The sequence below is a fragment of the Sinohyriopsis cumingii genome, chromosome 18 (assembly GCF_028554795.1).
Source record: "Sinohyriopsis cumingii isolate HCF-2022 chromosome 18, ASM2855479v2, whole genome shotgun sequence".
NCBI classification, from domain to species: domain Eukaryota; kingdom Metazoa; phylum Mollusca; class Bivalvia; order Unionida; family Unionidae; genus Sinohyriopsis; species Sinohyriopsis cumingii.
The window spans coordinates 53992319-54013688 of NC_142978.1; the positions used below are offsets into that span (position 1 = coordinate 53992319).

General features: G+C 36.4%; 2 protein-coding genes across 2 annotated transcripts; both read left to right on the forward strand.

Annotated features, from left to right (window-relative positions):
* On the forward strand, positions 1 to 18395 carry LOC149776666 (uncharacterized). Its single transcript, XM_089941325.1, has 5 exons — positions 1 to 114; positions 365 to 377; positions 905 to 1249; positions 12394 to 12472; positions 17699 to 18395. The coding sequence occupies exons 1-5, from the start codon at positions 1 to 3 to the stop codon at positions 17949 to 17951; spliced, it is 804 nt and encodes a 267-aa protein (XP_089797451.1). The 3' UTR covers positions 17952 to 18395.
* On the forward strand, positions 7664 to 10189 carry LOC149776667 (uncharacterized). The gene has a single exon (XM_089942553.1). The coding sequence runs from the start codon at positions 7691 to 7693 to the stop codon at positions 10187 to 10189; it is 2499 nt and encodes an 832-aa protein (XP_089798679.1). The 5' UTR covers positions 7664 to 7690.
* Positions 18396 to 21370: the final 2975 nt, after the last annotated feature.

The following is a 21370-nucleotide window of genomic DNA, read 5'->3' on the forward strand; positions in this document are numbered from 1 at the left end:
ATGCACACCGAGGTCTCTGGACCTATGATTGTAGACGTGTCAGACAAACCGTCTAACGGATATCGACAGAGCGATGAAGGTGGAAGATATAAAGCCGTCTGGTCCATTGTAATGGTAAACAGAGCTTAATTATGACCTCTATCAACTATATATAATAGTGATTTTCAATCGAAATGGATGTGGGGTTATTCCGCTCAATATGCATGCGGACTGTTGATTATTTCAGACTGTTCGCATTATTAGAGAATGAACGCTAACGTGCAAACCTGACTTATAATTGTGATCATACCACCTGCTCTGTCAGAAAGACGAAATAAGCAACCAGCAACAGCATTGATGTGCATTATATTTCTTTATCTTTCAGTTCCTAAGTGCCGGTATTAATTGAAATGCTTTTCTATTTTAAAGGTGTGGTACATGCTGCATTTTGTACGGCTGATAGCATACCAAGTAAGTAATATGTATGTAGGCCTGTGTTTATGCAAAAGCTTGCCGCGGTATATTTTGTTTTTAATTTAATTTTGTCGCAGATCTTCTTATGATTTGAAATTTCTTAGATGTATCTTTAGGAAACATAATCAGACAAACGGTATTCGTTACTTCATTCACTTTATTGAAATAAACCAAGCTATATTTAATGGGACATATTCTATGAAGTCCTTATATTTAGGGTTTTCCTTGTAACTGTTTTGCTTCATAAAGAAGAGCATCATTATCAATTTAATTAAACCTAACTGAAATGTTACGTATGACAATTTCCGTGGAAAGACGTATCCTTTAGGAACTGTTTGGTTTCAAAGGGAGCCATGCTAATAAAATGTTCATCTTGGCTTCTTGTACAGTATTACTATAAAGATAATCTGACTACCTAATATGTTCTGAATGCTATTACATTTGTTTGCAGGGGTGAAGTTTTGTAATGCTGGATACGAAATTAACAAAAACCTTGTCTACGTAGATGGCAGTGGTGTACTTGATGAAACCATCATTGGAATGAAGGCTTGTTTCTGTGAAGTTACACCGGAAGGAACTAGAATAAGGCTGATAGTAGAAGCAAGTTCATGTTACTACTGTGGAAATGAGTTGCGAATACAAGACAGTTTCTATGGAGAACAGGTCGTGCAATTTGCAAAATTACCTATGGGAACATACGTTTTCGAAGCTGTCGCCAACTTTAGTATTTTCATGTATGTTGATAACAATTATCGAAGCCTGTTCTCTCCGTCGTTTTGCTTCAAAATCGCTGCAGGTAAGAATTTTAAAACAAAACAAACCTATTAGTGTGGTGGTGATAAAGAAGACAGTTTACATGCACCATATTTCTTAAATCAATCCCCACGATTACCTTATATTGACATTAATATTGAGTTATATGAATGTCTATACGTTAGGTTAAAAAATTGTATCCAGACTTGATGTACTTTGATGACAAGACATGGCACTCAAGCAAATTATTTTCGTAAAAAACTTGTGGAACAGGAAGGTACACCTTATACGTCTCGATTCTATTCATGAGAAATATGTAACATGCATATAATGCAAATAAAAAATGGCGGCTTGGATTTTTATTAAATATCAATTCAAACTTACGCTGTCGTTAAATGAGCCGTACATTATAATGCTAACCGGTACAGATGCGCTGTATTTGATCTTAATAGAGCACAACTTTCCTTTTTTTAAATCGCTTTTTATTACATTTTGAAAGAGGATAAACAAATATTAAAATATATTATATTGCTTTTATATTTATAACGGTTTTCATGCTACCAGTCTGACCTTGGAGACTTTACAGTTGACCATTCGGTTCCACAACAACCTGATGCAAACGCTTTAGCTAGTTCTTTGAAAACTATTTACAATTACTGCACACATGTTCAGAAATTCTCGTCAATCTCTTACTTGAGACGAATACTTGTTGGCATGTCACAATTATCTGTCGCTTTATAACATTCTTTGTCTGACATTTTCTACAGAAATATTTGTTTGAGTTTTATCAACCCTAGTGTGAGACTTCCTTTCAAAGGGGAGGGGGCAACATATGTGTAAATCTCAAACGGTTACTCGCTCCCTTAGATTGTTGTGTTTTATATAATTATATCCTCGTATGTTATTACGGTTGAATTTGTTGTTTAGTATATATTCTTGCCGTGTATAATCACACATTAGCCTTTTGGCATGTTGTAGTATCATTGTGTATTCATCACAACTTAATCCTTTTAGCATTCATTTGTTATTACTCTGTAGCCTTCACAAATTAAACCTTTTAATTTCTTTCAGTCTTCAAATGTTTGCAAGGGTGTCACTTCTTAACAGAATTTTATCAATGGCAAATTTTTGAATTACTACAGTCGTGACGAAAATGGTAAAAATGTTTATGAACAAAACCATGTACTGGCATTGTACTTTCGATTGTGATTACAATCATCCATTATAAATTAGGAGAAATGATTTATTTATTGGTATGTACAGCTGCAAAAATAAAATCATCGACCTGGCATTTTGCTAGGGTCATGAATGAAAATGGTTGGTCGAGCTTTTGATGGGTCTAAAAGGGAACTAGTATACTATTCTAAAAAGACAATGACACAATTAGCATTTTAGAAAAGGCGAACGGTTTTAAACCAGATATTTCTAATATTCAAAATATAAATATGCACATTTCTTTGTTTAAAATGCAGTTTTATTAGTGCCAATATTGCTCGTATTGAAAGAGTCAGCTCAAAATATGAATTACAAAAATGTAAATTCCTTCTTTACATATTTTTCTGTAGCATTACTTTAGGTACCAACTTCGTTTAGGAGTCAAAATGACTAGAATTGCCTTAGGTACTGACACGTTTTTAGAGTACTAAATGACTAACGTAATTTTAGGTACTAACGTCGTTTAAGAGTTCTTAATGACTAGCATTACTTTCTATACCGACGTCCTTTAAGAGTTCTTAATGACTAGCATTACTTTCTATACCGACGTCCTTTAAGAGTTCTTAATGACTAGCATTACTTTCTATACCGACGTCCTTTAAGAGTTCTTAATGACTAGCATTACTTTCTATACCGACGTCGTTTAAGAGTTCTTAATGACTAGCATTACTTTCTATACCGACGTCGTTTAAGAGTTCTTAATGACTAGCATTACTTTCTATACCGACGTCGTTTAAGAGTTCTTAATGACTAGCATTACTTTCTATACCGACGTCCTTTAAGAGGTCTAGTAGCGGTAAAGTTGGGCTTTGCCTTTTTTTGCATCTTTGGATCCCCGATACCCGACATAACCTCTACCCCCATGACGTTTTAGGTGATCAATATTCCATGTGCAACCCATGGATGTTTAGCATTACTAATACCACAAGAGACCAGTCATTTTGGGTAGAGTCTATGACGTATATCAACGCCCAAATTGTCCCAATTTACCACTACTTAGGGACGGTGGGAGGTAAGTGCTTGTTATGGGCTTAGTTTGCATACGTCACCGATCGAAACTACTGCAGACCAACACAATGAATACACTAATGTGGCAGCATTCGATCGGTAAATTTACTGCACATCGCTACATATTAATTTTCTCTAGAATAGCATGGAATGTGTGCCGGCAAAGAAATACACAACTGAGAATATTTTATATTGAAGAATTGCTGCGGTGGTTAATTAGAAAAGAGTGAGATTGACTTTCACAATATTTTGAAGGAATTTATGGAGGTTGCTAACAGTGGCATTAATTTACCAACCTTTCTTGTACACCGGCGCATTCCATCTGGTATATAAATGTTTTGTATAATTCTCCACGACATAGCATTCTATTTGAGGATCCAACAGAAACGTCTTCCAGGAAAATGGATGTACAATTGTTTCCGACATTGTTTTGGTTGTCTAAGATACGATTGGTGGAATCATGTGCGAGCTCTGTTCTTTCTGGTAAGAATCCGTGTTTGTTTTGCACGTGCTGTATAATCGTGGATCGATCTTTGCAACCAGAGTAGTCGTTGGTAGCGTCTATATCATAGAACAAATTCCGTCTGCGCGTAAAGATTGCAGCAAACCCGGCAACAATCGGAAGAGTTCGTTAGTTGGAATATCGGCTGTGTCTACTTTGGGTACCACGACCGATGCTGGTGTGTTTGTGTTTGGGGTTTTTCGATCGGTAACCATCTAATATATATGCGGCATTTGTAGTATAGCGGCAACTATAGAATGAAACAGAGATGGTGCTGTTCCATTGTAAGGAGTGGTAGAAACAAGAAGACGTAAGACATTTAGCAAACTGTGCATGCATGTGCGCGAACAATGGAAACAATTGCTTTTGTTACAGGCCAGGCAGCAGATAGGGTAGTTCCTCCTGCTCGTGTATGCGATACCTGACTATCGGAGAGAGGAGTCCAAATGTACAGATTGTATACAAATTTATGGTTGCAATTCTGTTCGAAGATTGTCGGGTCGTCCTTGTGGGACATAGTCGACGTTTTGCTATATGCTACGTAAGGTTGTCATAGTATATCTTGTGTAGCAACATGTCAACATCGTTTCTCTCCACAAAAGATTTGATACCTATATCGTGGGAGGTCGCGTGTGTGTTGATTGAAATGTGTGTAGTGGTTGTGCTAGAGCAATCTGGTAGTACAATCATAGTTCGGTGTTTGTTTTGGATTTGTGGACTTGGTAGCTAAAGAATAAAGAGTTCTTTCGAATAATAGGATTTTGTTGCTGGTGTTGTTGCAGGCGTTGTTTTTTCTCTTTGCTTTTGTTGTTGTTTGCAAGGATTTTGTAAATTAGTTGAAATGTGACGTGGTCTTGGAGCCGATTTTACACATAGAACAGGTCTCACAAAATTCTCATTGACGAGTTATTCCTCTTTTGTAGGTGTACTTTTTCGAGCACAGTATTCTGCAGGGTCTTTTCAATTTTCTTTTCTTCATAGGCCTGCCCTAGTTATTTCTTTCCATTTGTAAGATCACTACCAAGTTAATCAATTTATCGGTGTGCACCGACAGTGTACCTGAGAATTCATATAACATCTTTTGCAGCCTCTTTATTACATCTGTATGATGCACTCAGTAAATAAAACGGTCCCAGTTTATCCGTTACACTTTTGAAATTCCATTCGTTTGGTAGATTAATACGAATGTTTGAGACCTCCATAAATTCCTTCAACATATTTTGAGGAATTATCTAACTCATTTATATAACGGTCCATCGCAGCAATTCTTCAATATAAAATATTCTTACTTGTACATCTCTTTGCCAGCACACATCGGATGAAATGATAGAGAAAATCAATAAGTAGCGATGTGCTGTATATTTACCAATATAAATAGCTGTTTGCTGCCACAGTAATTTATTTATTGTGTTGGTCTGCAGTAGTATCAGTCGGTGCCGTATGCAACTACACCTATAGCAAGCACTTACTCTCAAGTAGCGGAAAATTGCTACGTTTTGTCATATTAGGACTCTTTGAGGCACGGATAAACGTCTTAGGCCCTACCCCCGTGATTGGTATCTTGTGGGATTGTAAATGCTGAACATCCATGGCATACTGGTAGACTAACACATCATGAGGGTAGAAGCAATGACGTGTATCAGGGACCCAAAGGGGTCAAGAAAGGAAAATGCCCTACTTTGCAACTACTGTACTAATTCACTAGCATAACTTTATGTACCAACGTCTTTCCTGAGTAATAACTGACTAGCATTACTTTAGGTACTGATGTATTGTAAAAATACTAACGACTAGAATTATTTTTTTATGTACCAGCTTCTTTCAAAAGTACTAAATTACTGACATTACCTTACGTGCTGACATCTTTTATGAATACAAAATGAGAGAGAGAGAGAGAGAGAGAGAGAGAGAGAGAAAGAAAAGCCATTTTAGTTACTTTGCTGCTTTGAGTTGGGTTCTCCTTAAAGTTGGGATAATAAATGTACAATTACTGATTCCATAGAATGTTAACTTACAGAAGAGTATGATATTTAAATAGTCAACGTTTCGCAAACAATTAATACATCTCTTTTGAGTATTATACATCTTAATGTGCGAGGTTTTGTGTTTTAAAAACATGACTTGTTTCCCCAAGATTTCAATGTAGCAAAGCTAGTGGTCTTTAAGAGAATCTGGATCAGATGTTACTTTACGTTTGCAATAAAAACTTAATTTGGCCTGTAAATTCCAATAAAAAATCGATATAACTTACAGTTTTGTCAATCAAAAATTTCAGTCTCTTTGTTAACCAGCCCTGAGTTTCTCTACAAAACCGACTTTAAATTGATATACTCCTTGGACGACAGATACTCTTTTCAGTTGCAAGGGAGGCAACTGATATAGAAATTAGATTGTGCTTTATAGTCGCAAAAGAAGAAAACAGTCAGTTGAATCTTTCATTTCAGTTTTCAGTTTCAGGGGGTGGGGGCGGGGGATGGCGTGATGGGTAAGGGGGTGTTGTGGGGGTGGGAGATCTACAGCGTCTCACAAAATGCACGTGACAGACACTGCTTTAAAACTCCTTAGCCTGAGAAAAGGCCAAATCCATTGAATGGCAGGCTAAACAAATAGGTAGATCGCACATGACGCAGTCAACGTAAAAAAGTGAAAATTATTGTTTCTAATGATGGCTTATTTAGCAAAAGGTTTTATTCAATCAGTCCTTACGTCATAGATTCATACACAGTAAGAAGAGTCATCTCCAAATCTCAGATGTTACCAGCAACACCTAGGAGAGAACCCCACCAAGACTTTATCAGCTGTCAAGGTTCCGCGACTAATTCCAACGTGACATGATGTTGAGTTTGCCACAGTCAGCAGTCATAACTGAAACAAAGGTACCAAAAGAGGGGACGGGCCAAATCAACAGCCCTGTTTTGACAGGTAGCGTTGTGAATACGTCAAAAATTAAACTGTTACTACGATACTACGGTAGTAGATCGTGATGACTGTGCAACTGTTGCAGATCCTGGGGACAATTAAATACAGATACTGGCAGGACGTTTATGATTTCATGCAATGAATTCTTGACAACTACAGCAATGTCCCCAGGATATGCAACAGTTGCACAGTCATCACGAACAACGTACAATACTAGTTACTTCAAGGAAGCCGTGTAGCATAAGCCGTGTAGCCCTCATATGTCATAATCGCCAAGCAGTACATTAATTAGTCATTAGACCAATGAGTCAAAATTGACATAACTCACACTTGTATTTTGCAATGTTATACTGAAAACATTTTAGCGGAATGTTTTGCTAGATAATAATTGAAAAGGTTCACTAATTGTGTATTATATTGTATTTATTTAGTTTGGACTTTTCATTTAACAATACAGATACTGGCAGGACGTTTACGATTTCATGCAATGAATTCTTGACAACTACAACAATGTCCCCAGGATCTGCAACAGTTGCACAGTCATCACGATCTACTACCGTAGTATCGTCAGCAAAACCAGAAGAATTTTCATTAAGGCCTACAATAATGGCTTCATCTCAAATACCGTCAACAACCGTATCGTCACCAATGCCAACAACATTTGCCTCGTACCCTATACCTACAATAATGACATCGTCACACCCATCGAAATCCACCGTACTGTTATCAGGACCAACATCAGTAACATCATTATTAAGGTCTTCCACATCCTTATCGACATCGAGTACAACAACAACAGCACTATCACCAAAAACTATTAAAGAAACAACAACGACCACCATGACCTCTTTGGAGACAATATCACCTCAAACACAGATTCCGTCATTAACACCTACAACAACTTCATCTCAAAATCCTTCACCAGCAACATCGTCTAAAATGCTTACAACCACAGTGTCATCAAGTCAGACAACAACAGCATCATCACCCACATCTACCACAAATATACTCTTATTGACAGCTAGTACAGCAGCACCATCAGCAAAAGCTACTAAAGAGACAGCAACGAACACCATGACCTCTTCGGAGACAATATCACCTCAAACACAGATTCCGTCATTAACACCTACAACAACTTCATCTCAAAATCCTTCACCAGCAACATCGTCTAAAATGCTTACAACCACACTGTCATCAAGTCAGACAACAACAGCAGCATCACCCACATCTACCACAAATATACTCTTATCGACACCTAGTACAACAGCACCATCATCAAAATTTACTAAAGAAACAGTAACGAACACCAGGACCTCTTTGGAGACGATATCACCTCTTACACAGGCAACGTCATTAAATTCTACAACAATATCTTTATCTCAAAAACCTTCAACAACAGCATCGTCAAAATTGCCTACAACCACACTGTCATCGAGTCAAACAACAGAAGCATCATCACCCACATCTACCACAAATATACTCTTATTGACAACTAGTACAACAACACCATCATCAAAATTTACTAAAGAAACAGTAACGAACACCACGACCTCGTTGGAGACGATATCACCTCTTACACAGGCAACGTCATTAAATTCTACAACAATATCATTATCTCAAAAACCTTCAACAACAGAATCGTCAAAATTGCCTACAACCACACTGTCATCGAGTCAAACAACAGAAGCATCATCACCCACATCTACCACAAATATACTCTTATCGACACCTAGTACAACAGCACCATCATCAAAATTTACTAAAGAAACAGTAAAGAACACCACGACCTCTTCAGAGACAATATCGTCTCTTACACATACAACGTCATTAACACCTACAACAACGGTTTCATCTCAAAAGCCTTCATCAGCAACATCGTCTGAAATGCCTACAATTACACTGTCATCAAGTCAAACAACAGAAGCATCATCACTCACATCTACCATAAATATACTCTTATTGACAGCTAGTACAGCAGCACCATCAGCAAAAACTACTAAAGAGACAGCAACGAACACCATGACCTCTTCGGAGACAATATCACCTCAAACACAGATTCCGTCATTAACACCTACAACAACAACTTCATCTCAAAATCCTTCACCAGCAACATCGTCTAAAATGCTTACAACCACAGTGTCATCAAGTCAGACAACAACAGCATCATCACCCACATCTACCACAAATATACTCTTATCGACACCTAGTACAACAGCACCATCATCACAATTTACTAAAGAAACAGTAACGAACACCAGGACCTCTTTGGAGACGATATCACCTCTTACACAGGCAACGTCATTAAATTCTACAACAATATCTTTATCTCAAAAACCTTCAACAATATCATCGTCAAAATTGCCTACAACCACACTGTCATCGAGTCAAACAACAGAAGCATCATCACCCACATCTACCACAAATATACTCTTATCGACACCTAGTACAACAGCACCATCATCAAAATTTACTAAAGAAACAGTAACGAACACCACGACCTCGTTGGAGACGATATCACCTCTTACACAGGCAACGTCATTAAATTCTACAACAATATCATTATCTCAAAAACCTTCAACAACAGAATCGTCAAAATTGCCTACAACCACACTGTCATCGAGTCAAACAACAGAAGCATCATCATCCACATCTACCACAAATATACTCTTATCGACACCTAGTACAACAGCACCATCATCAAAATTTACTAAAGAAACAGTAACGAACACCACGACCTCTTTGGAGACGATATCACGTCTTACACAGGCAACGTCATTAAATTCTACAACAATATCATTATCTCAAAAACCTTCAACAACAGCATCGTCAAAATTGCCTACAACCACATTGTCATCGAGTCAAACAACAGAAGCATCATCACCCACATCTACCACAAATATACTCTTATCGACACCTAGTACAACAGCACCATCATCAAAATTTACTAAAGAAACAGTAAAGAACACCACGACCTCTTCAGAGACAATGTCGTCTCTTACACATACAACGTCATTAACACCTACAACAACGGTTTCATCTCAAAAGCCTTCATCAGCAACATCGTCTGAAATGCCTACAATTACACAGTCATCAAGTCAAACAACAACAGCATCATCATCCCCATCTATCACAACTATACTCTTATCTATACCTAAAACAACAAAACCATCATCAAAACCTTATATAGAAACATCAGTTAACAGCACGACCTCTACAACAGAGGGAAAGAATGGGACACGAAGTTCAACCATAGAGCCCTACCTGGCAAAAGATGGTAAATCAATAAACATCGATTCATGGAAGTGTAAGTATCGAAATGTACAATTAACAACGAAGTAACAAAATTACTAGAAGTTGCATTCAATCAGTTTTTTTTTCAACGATATGATGAAATATGTACTTCTTCGGTTTGTTTTTGCATTTAGTTGATGACTGTTTGATTGAGGTGGTCAAACATACACATCTTGAACTACCGTCACAAATGACAAGTTTTCTTTTGAAACACTTTCAAAGCTAACCCAAATAAAAGAAATATCTTTTTTTTAAGGAAATATTTATGATTTAGAAATTTCAATCAATTTGCTATTTCTTCCCTGTTTAGTTTGGTATATTTTATAATCCTTCTAAAATATGTAATACAGTGATCAGCGAAATCAATATAAACTTGCCACGAGACTGGTCATATGGCATTTTGTATTATGTACGTACTGGACTTGAAAATGAAGATTGTACCTATGTAGCTAACATTAAAACCCAGTGTCCATGCTAATCAAAGAAACCAAGCAAAGAAGTTCCAAAAGTGTGTGTGTGTGTGTGTGTGTGTGTGTGTGTGTAAGGGGATAGAGTGATACTCAGAAAGGCGATAACCATTTGCGATAACAAGATCGTATACTTACAGTCTGATTTCCCAGTATGACATATTTGTAACTAAAATGGAAAACCCACTTACTATCGCATTTTAAACCCTTTCCTGAGCGCAAACAGATCTAGTGTGTATTTTAATTAGCAAAAAGGTATCAAAGCAAAAAGAATAACTGTCTAATTTGAAGACAAATATCAAACATTCTACACAGTACCCTCCCTTTACTGAAGATACTGATTTAGCATGTTACCTCGTACCCTGTAGAGTTGACGCAGATCTAGCATTCCAACTCGTACCCTGTACTTAAGATACGGATTTAACATCTTACCTTATACCCTGTAGATTTGATACAGATCTAACATTCCAACTCGTACCCTGCATTGAAGATACAAATTTTACATCTTACCTCGTACCCTGTAGAGTTGATACAGATCTAACCTCCACCTAGCACCCTGTACTGAAGATACTGATTTAACATCTTAACTCGTATCCTGTACTTAAGATACGGATTGAACATCTTACCTCATACCCTGTAGATATGATACAGATCTAACATTCCAACTCGTACGCTGCATTCAAGATACAAAGTTAACATCTTACCTCGTACCATGTACAGTTGATACAGATCTAACCTTCCACCTAGTACCCTGTACTGAAAATACGGATTTAACATCTTAACTCGTATCCTGTACTTAAGATACGGATTTAACATCTTACCTCATACCCTGTAGATTTGATACAGATCTAACATTCCAACTCGTACCCTGCATTCAGGATACAAAGTTAACATCTTACCTCGTACCATGTAAAGTTGATACAGATCTAACATTCCAATTCGTACAAAGTACTGAAGATACGGATTTAACATCTTACGTCGTACCCTCTAGAGTTGATACAGATCTAACATTCCACCCTGTACCCTGTACTGTAGATACACTCTAACACCCTACTTCGTATCCTGAAATAGATAACAGATCTAACATCCTACCTCGTACCCTGTACTGTAAATATAGATCTTACATTCCTCCCTGTACGCTGTACTGTAAATATAGATCTAACATCCCACTTTGTACCATGTACTGTAAGTTCACTCTAACACCCTACCTCGTATCATGACTTAGATAACATATCTAATATTCTACCTCATACCCTGTACTCAGTGCCGGATTAAGACATAGCGAGACCCTAAACTATGGGAAGCTTTTGAGGCTCTATTTGGTATAAAATAAATTTCAGAGGACCTTTCAATCTGTGAGTTCAGACTGTGAGGCCCTAAGCTGTAGCTTGTTTAGCTAATGCATAATCCGGCGCTGTCTGTACTGTAATTATAGATATAACATCCCGCCTTGTACCCTGTACTGTAAATACAGATGGTACGTCCTACCTCGTACTCTGCAGTGTCAAGCAGCATATCAACATAACAGTGTTATATTTTCAAATCCGTGTTTTTTGTTTGATTATCTAATTACGGAAAAATTATTGACAGAATAAAGGATTAAAATCAGTAAAAGTTGACTAACGAACCTATCACTGTTACTGTCGTCCTTCAAATATGTCAAGCCAAAATACGTTTTTGTTAGCAAAAAATTAACTCGTAGAACATATTCAATGTTGAAAACAGTATATGAGGTTGTTAACCCTAATCTAATCCTCTCAATATTTTCTTTCTTTCCATCATTAGTAATTGCTGCTGTTGTCGGAGGAACAGTGGGTGGCATCTTAATGTGTGTCCTAATTATGGTTCTGTTGTGCTATGCAAGGTAGGTAGCTTAATTTTCCATTCGATAAATGTATTCAGCAGGTGTTTTTGTGTTTTTGCTATATTAACTAGTGCACTTTATTCTACTATGCAACCTGCAGATTTTGAATTCTGGTAGGTATTCTTTAAAGGCAAAAGGAATATTTCTGAGACCATTTCGTCTATTTGTTGAGATTGCCTTTAAATTATCTAAATTATCGGTTTTCATGCAACATAGGTTTTGGATAGAAAAAAGTTATATGGTTAAAATGTTTATTGATGTCCAGGGTATAAAAGAAGTCAATTTATCTAATGGAACAATATGCTCTTGCAGTGGGTATAAAACAAGTCAATTTATCTAATGGAACAATATTCCCTTGCAGTGGGTATAAAACAAGTCAATTTATCTAATGGAACAATATTCCCTTGCAGAGGATATAAAACACGTCAATTTATCTAATGGAACAATCTTCCCTTGCAGTGGGTATAAAACAAGTCAGTTTATCTAATGGAACAATATTCCCTTGCAGAGGTTCGATAAATGCAACGGAAAAAAATGTTGGGTATGTGGACAGGATTGTTACAATTTTGAATTATTAGAAGTTAATATTTCAAAATAGATAAACTAAAAGTGCGGTATATACCAGTGTGTTTATTTTCTTCCAGGCTTCGTTAGAGATTAAATGTTCATGAAAGGTCACATATACATCTAGTCTGTTAGCGCATGAATGCCAAGCGCCTTGCCGGCCTCGTCCTACTGCAGTGTATGACTATCAAATGTCTACTCGCCTAATCTTACCATAGTGTAAAACCATCAAATGTCTACCCGTCTGATCTTACTGAAGTGTATGACTATCATGTGTCTACCGATCTAATCTTACTGTAGTGTATGACTATCGAATGTCTACCCGTCTAATCTTACTGTAGTGTATGGTTATCAAATGTCAACCAGTCTAATCTTACTGTAGTGCATGGCTATCAAATGTCTACCCGTCTAATCTTACCATAGTGTATGATTATCAAATGCCTACCCGTCTAATCTTACTGTAGTGTATAACTATCATATGTCTACCCATCTAATCTCACTATAGTGTATGGTTATCAATGTCTACCAGTCTAACCTTACTGTAGAGCATGACCATCAAATGTCAACCCGTCTAATCTTACTGTAGTGTATGACTATCATATGTCTACCGATCTAATCCTACTGTAGTGTGTGAATATCGAATGTCTACCTGTCTAATCTTACTGTACTGTATGACCATCAAATGTCTACAAGTAGAATCTTACTGTAGTGTATGACTATCAAATATATTACAGTAGTGTATGACTATCAAGTCTTATGTTAAATGGCTTGTCCTCCTGATTGTGTTCTACCACATGATCGTATTACGGATTATTTGCATGATTTAGTCAGGCATATGAATATGAAACGTCTTGAGTACATGGTGTTATTCTCAAGTATGAATGTCAAACGTCTTGAGTACATGGTGTTATTCTCAAGTATGAATGTCAAACGTCTTGAGTACATGGTGTTATTCTCAAGTATGAATGTCAAACGTCTTGAGTACATGGTGTTATTCTCAAGTATGAATGTCAAACGTCTTGAGTACATGGTGTTATTCTCAAGTATGAATGTCAAACATCTTGAGTACATGGTGTTGTTCTCATGTATGAATGTCAAACGTCTTGAGTACATGGTGTTATTCCCATGTATGAATGTCAAACAGATTGCTCGCATGATCTGCGCTGGCGCATGATTGTCAAACGGCTTGATTACCTGACTGTTCAGACTCAAAAATATGATTTCGCTTGGGCTTTTAACTTAATTGACTTTGTGATTGTAATTCGGCAAAAGAACAAACAACCACATCCACCTCCCCCATCTTACCCCGAACAAACCTAAAACAGAACAGCGATCTGGGACAATATCCAAAACAAAAGTATGTGTCATCAGAGTTAATAACGTCCAGTGTTTACTGAACAAACACTTAAACCATTTGCCTATCAGATCTGCAGTTGTTCTTAGGTTGGGAGTATGTCGTGCATTAAAAAATACTAAATGCAAATAATTTATTTAGTTTTCACATAAGATAAATGATAAAAGCGGCATCAACAATTACCCACAATACGTCTTTAAGCTACTTCTTAATTGTTTTTGAGAGGATTTTACACAAACACGTTTTAGAATATTTCTTGTCTAATCATATCATATCCACTTTTTAGCCTTGTTTTTTAACTCCACTTTGTAGATAAGGGCAAACACACTCTTATATTACACAGCTCTGCACACGTATACGTTTTTACAGTTGCATATGAAGAATTGGAGGTCATGGTTGTTTTTGGTGATATCAGCAAGGCTTCTGATAGGGTCTGGCACCTAAGCCTTCATAAATTACGTAGGGTGGGGATTTCATGAAAACTTTCTGACACATTTTGAGAACTATCTTATACAGGGAAACAAAGAATATTTATTCCTAGTGGACAATAAAAAAGCAATAGTGCAGGAGAAAGACATGTGTCAAAATCTGGGACGTTTAAATTTTGTTATTTTCATTAATGACATTGCTGACAAAATCTAAACTAATATACGATTATTTTCAGATAAAACTGGTTTGCGTATAATTGAAAATCATGTGATGGATCCAAAATGCATGCATTGTCTACAAACTGATTAGTCATCATAATCGATGTCTATCTCCAGGAATCCAAATAAACTGTATCATGGCGCATTATACGTTAATGATAATTTAATAAAAGATGTTGACTTTCATTATCAAAATATGTCTCAATGTTTCTCCCGATAGTAGCTGACGTCGAAAATAATTCCTCTGTTACCAACTTCAGCAGATTTTTAAACAGTAATCTGGTACTAGCTTCACAATATGTTAATACAGGAAATATAAAAGTAAAAGAACACACATTCATGCATACGGATCAGCTGTTACATTAGCAAATAAAAAGCATCTTTTTAAATAGAAATATTGTTGACTCTGCATTACGTTCTTGTTCTTGCACAAAGAAAATGAGGGAATTGTTCATCTTGCACAAAGAAAATGGGTGTACTTTTGTTCATTTGGTGTAAAATGTCATGTTCAAAGCAAGAGATTAAACATTAGATAAGTATGATCTTTTGAACTGCTGTAACAATGAGACTGCTTCATCAATGAGACTGCTATAACAATGAGACTGCTGTAACAAAGAGACTGCTGTAACAAAGAGAATTAGGTAACAAAGAGACTGCTATAATAATGCCACTACTTTTTGTTGTTGTTGTAGGGTTTAACACCATTTTTCAGCACAAGATAGGCTATACATGGCGGCCAGTATAATTGGTGGAGGAAAAACCCTGGAAAACCCCGGGAAGAACCACCGACCCAGGAGAAGCTACTGGCAGGCTTTCTCACGTACCAACGTTAGCCGAGGCTGAGACTCGAACTCACGCAGACAGAGGTGAGATGGCAGTGATCCGTAACGGTGAGCGCTTTAGACCACTCGGCCACTCGGGGCCCCAATGCCACTACTACTGTATCAAAGAGACTGCTATAACCATGAGACTGCTGTAATAAAGAGACTGATATAACAGTGAGACTGCTATAACAATGAGAATACTGCAACAAAGAGCTTGCTATAACAATGAGACTTCTGTAACAAAGAGACTGCTATAACAATGAGACTTCTGTAACAAAGAGACTGCTATAACAACGAGACTGATGTAACAAAGAGAATGTTATACCAGTGAGACTGCTGTAACAGTGAGACTGTTATAAAAATGAGACTGCTGTAACAAAGCGACTGCTATAACCATGAGACTGCTGTAATAAACAAACTGCTATGACAGTGAGACTGATATAACAATGAGACTGCTGTAACAAAAAGAATGTAATGACCATGAGACTGCTGTAATAAAGAGACTGCTAAACAGTAAGACTGCTATAACAGTGAGAATACTATAACACTGATACTGATATAACAATGAGACTGATGTAACAAAGAGACTGTTATAACCATGAGACTGCTGTAATAAAGAGACTGCTATAACAGTGAGACTGCTACAACAATGAGAATACTGTAACAAAGAGCTTGCTATAACAATGAGACTACTGTAACAAAGAGACTGGTATAACAACGATACTGATGTAACAAAGAGAGCGTTGTACAATGAGCTGCTGTAACAGTGAGACTGTTATAACAACGATACTGATGTAACAAAGAGAGCGTTATAACAGTGAGCTGCTGTAACAGTCAGAATGGTGTAACAGTGAGACTGCTGTAACAAAGAGACGGATATAACAGCGAGACTATTGTAACAGCGAGACTTTTGTAACAGTGAGACTGCTATAACAGTGAGACTGATATAACAGTGAGACTGGTGTAGCAAAGAGACGGCTATAACAATGAGACTGCTGTAACAAAGAGACTGATATAACAATGAGACTGCTGTAGCAAAGAGAGTGTTATAACAGTGCAACTCTATATGTTTATTCTTTGGCTTTTAGTATAGACTTGATATTTTATCACAATGTACAGAATGACGAGATTTAATGTTTATTTATTATTATAACAAGAGGCTACAACTTATAATATATGACTGGCACTTCCACTCCATTATCGTCTTCGGATTTATTATTGATTCTATTATAATATCAATATATATTTTGCCAGATAATTGATAAACATAGAAACAAACCATACTCTTGTAAACATTCATCGTCAATATCATTTTGCTGGAACATATACTAATTTTGGTGATGTCCTTAAAATCATTTCTTAACTTGTTTATGTGTATATGCATCAGTACCAGTTATGTATATGCATCTGTACAACTTATGTATATACATCTGTACAAATTCAAATGTATTTAACAAAAATATTTTAGACGATAATGTTTGTGTTCCTTAAAAATATAAAAATTAAATCTTGCTAAATATGTTCATTGGCCGTTTGATTTATAAAGACTGGAACATGCTACGGTTTTTTAAGTAATGTATTTGCTTTACTTAAGAAAAGGATTTATTTTAGTACAATTGTACCGGCCTCCAATTCCTCTTTTCATGAGTTGAAGTTATTGAAATAAATATGCCTAAGCAGTTTATAAATTTATCGATTAATAAAGCTTAGAAAATAGACAAATAGACCTGACAGATAAATACATTTTTAAAACATACGTCATAAGGAAATGTATTGTTTTGAAACAGACACATGTTGAATCTCAATCGTTAATTTATTAAATTATATATAATTTTAGGAGAATGAGGAAGAACACAAGGAAGTTAATCTGCATGAATGAACCGGTCAAATCCGAAGACATCATGACGGAAAACCCCGAGTATGGTCAACCATTCCAATTTAATACCAATTATGCCGATATTAAGGCTGAGAGCACAGAAGCCGTGTACACAGTGGTAAATAAGAAAGATAAATCGAATGAGGTTGCTGCTGACATCCTTCATATACAAATTGACGAGAGCAGTGAAGATTATGCCAATTTCAACTGTTAGAATACTCAAGCAGTACAATATGGAGGAAAGGCACGTGGGGAAAGTGATAACAGTACAATGAATAATATCGATCCAAGGCGACCTGTTATAATAAATCAAACAGCTGAAGATTATGGAAAGAGTGTAATTCTTGGACGAACAATGAATTGCTGTTGTTACCATAGAAAATAAACTTATCATTCTAACATTTTAATATAAAAATAGCCGGAGATCAAAACTATTAGGAGCATAGATTTATTATGTAATGCATGCTTCATGAATTCACCGATTTTTCTGTACAGCGTCGAGTTTGTCAATTGACCATTTTACGTTGTCCCCCCTCCCCCCCGCAATATTTCGCTTTTTGTCATTTATTTTACCTCTTCATAGTTATAGTACATACTACCGATCGAGATGGTTTTGTTCAACAATTTTGTATGAAATGAATGCTATTTTGATGCCTATTTTATTATTTTTGTACAATGAAACTCTTCCAGTTGCAAACACAAATTATCGCTGTTTCTGTATCTGTCAATTTCTTTCTCTGTGTATATGTCTCTGACTTTTTCTCTTTCTCAGAGGAAAGTTTTAAGAAAAATATCGTATACGGAAGAATTCATTAAGGTATTGTTTTCATTACCAGCCGATAATAACTCGCAAATATTTTACCTAGCGGAGAAAGTTTTGACTCCTTATATGATTGCAAAAATTGCAAAGTTGGAACGCAAATAATTCTCCCAAAACTGCACATTCTTAAAAAGTTTACAAACGCAAAATTTACCAGTAGATTTTTTTAGATAAATCATGAAACTGTTGCGACTCTCCGATTTTAAACTAATTATCAGAAAAGAGCGAGTACCAACAAGTTTATAAAATTTAACAAATAATATATGTTCCTTTCATTTAAAGTGAAAATTTAATACCAGCTTACACTATTGTAATTAAGTCACAGATAATAGTTAATGTTCTTTTCCAAGTCCAAATGAATTCCAGTGGTGATCCGAAAAATTCCAGTGTTGAACGTGCAGATGTACAAATAGCCAGAAATGTAGCAATGTGCTAGCAGTCTTAATGTATCACAATGTTATAGTCCAAAAATGTCCTTGAATGAATCGACAATAATCCCAGTGAATAATTTAAATAAATAAATCTTTCTCAAATTTTAAGTGAAACACAACTAAAATTGACACCGCTAAAGACTCGTGTTAAAATAGGAATGAGCAATTTAAAATAGGAATGAGCAATTTAAAATATGAATGAGCAATTTAAAATAGGAATGAGCAATTTAAAATATGAATGAGCAATTTTGAAGCAAAAATCATTAATATAAAAGTTACCCATCCAGAAGCAGGTCGACGTTCTTACTAGAAAAGTCTTGCATCAACACGATTTGGAATTCCCAGCTGAAAATCTCATGTCCTAAGACCATGTACAAGTAAACGATAATAATGATCTGAATATTAAATCTTTAATCATAGAGAAATATTAGGTATGCATTATATTGTTTACAAAATAAATGCCGATAGAGAGGGAAAAATTAACTCGATTACTGACCAAGATCGGCAACACAGTATAAATATACATAACATATTATCATGGCGTAAGGTCAGCAAACAAGACATATTTAGTAAACATAACAAAACATAAAGCTAAATCATCAAAAGAAAGGTTCTAATATTGCAAGTCAGTACTCTGAACCAAAATAAATAAAGTAAAGCGATAACACATATTTTAAAATATCAAGGTATGGGTTTTCTTTTTTGTGTGGGACTGGGTATGAACAATACATGTACACACTTGGGTTTGTAATATTTGACTCCCACAGTCCTAACATCTTCGAAAATATTGAATTGCTCGAAAAAGTTCTAGATATTATAACATTTGTCAGATATTGTTGGATTACAAAGAAATGTGATAACTGCGGTTGTATGTCAAATATTTAAAAACAGCTTGCAAATCACCAATTATCGCTCTAGTGGCCTAAGTTGTTAATGCGTTCGCCTCAGATGCGGTAGGTTGCGGGTTCGAATGCAGACCGAGTCATAGTTGTTGATTTTGATGAACACATTATATGATCCATGACGTTGATCTGGAATCACAAGCTAGTACATGATTTACGCCTTCACGCAGCATGCATGTCTATGATGAACTCCACCCACTGCGTGTTTCCACAAGAGAAGTTATTATGCTAAATATCACAATGCGGCTAATACACCAAACGGAAGATTGATATACACTGGCAAATATGTACTCTATCATTTCTTCCTGTAAATCAAAAACGTGGTTTTGTTCGCTACCTCCCAGTTCCGTATGTGTGCATGGAGTCGTCGGTGGTTTTCCCTATTTTGTTTAATAAATGTTCGATATCTGCCATGCTAACTATTTTATCTCGATAGTCGAAGTGTAGATCTTATTAACTGTATTGAGATTAACTGGTTCTATACACAAATTCCTGAATGAAATCGTATCGAAATTTTTTTCCCAGCATATAACGCACCACCTGTTGTTATTGATTTAGCTCCGGCAACAATAGGTATTTTAGTGGTGCTACGATAGTCGGTGTGGTTCAGACTCCACCACACAGTTACTAGGCCATCCATTCGAGTATATAATGATAGAGCTGATTAAAACTTGTAGTCCTCCTCCATGGGTTTAATTATCAACAACTTCAAGTGGTTGTTCGAACTCATACCAGTAAAAATCCAAAGATTTCGATGTTTTACCACGTATGTGACTGAATGAGTTCCAGGTCTTGTTGTCAAATCTAGTTGATAGACACATCTATAGACCGCTTCTTTAAGGTAACCTTTGGCGTCAACTGGAAAATCGAAGGCCGTTTACTTTCTCTATGCAACCGCCAATCACTTTTCTTTTCATAGCCATCCCGGATGCAGTTCCCACGACCCCTAATGCAGTTACACAACGTGCGCATTCTGAGCCGTGCATACAATTAAAGATTCAGTAAGTGGGCTAAATTTTTTATTTTAGTCCGTACATTCATTCAGTAAGCTTTGGTCCTGAATCACTAATGTTTCCACACTGGTACGGAAAAACCACTCGTGTGGCTTCGACAGCACATTTTGGGCCAGTTGACAATTGTTATAGATGATGTGAATTCTGTATACCCCAGAACAACTTCAAAGAAGTGTCTGATATCGCTTGTTTACGTGTTTGCTACTGTCTACATTCGCGTGAGTGATCTACTGAAAATCACCAACATGAATTTGTTAAATCAAGGCACAAACATACAAGTTGTTTACTAAAACACATGATGTTTTGGACAGCGTGGTCGTATCTAATTGCGGATTGTTAGCTCTTTCATATCAGTGGCTTGCGACGGAAATCCTGCCAAGGATTCGGAATTCCAAAACCAGTGAGCATTTCCAACTTCAACTTCATTTTATATAATTGTGTCCAGGCCATTTCCAGTGACGAAACTT

Excerpts from the sequence above, each read along its gene's own strand:
- LOC149776667 (XM_089942553.1), top strand. The coding sequence starts at position 7,691 with ATGACCTCTTTGGAGACAATATCACCTCAAACACAGATTCCGTCATTA.
- LOC149776666 (XM_089941325.1), top strand. The coding sequence starts at position 1 with ATGCACACCGAGGTCTCTGGACCTATGATTGTAGACGTGTCAGACAAA. Across the intron at positions 1,250-12,393 it reads TTGCTTCAAAATCGCTGCAG|TAATTGCTGCTGTTGTCGGA; the intron begins GTAAGAATTTTA and ends TTCCATCATTAG. Across the intron at positions 12,473-17,698 it reads GTTCTGTTGTGCTATGCAAG|GAGAATGAGGAAGAACACAA; the intron begins GTAGGTAGCTTA and ends ATATAATTTTAG.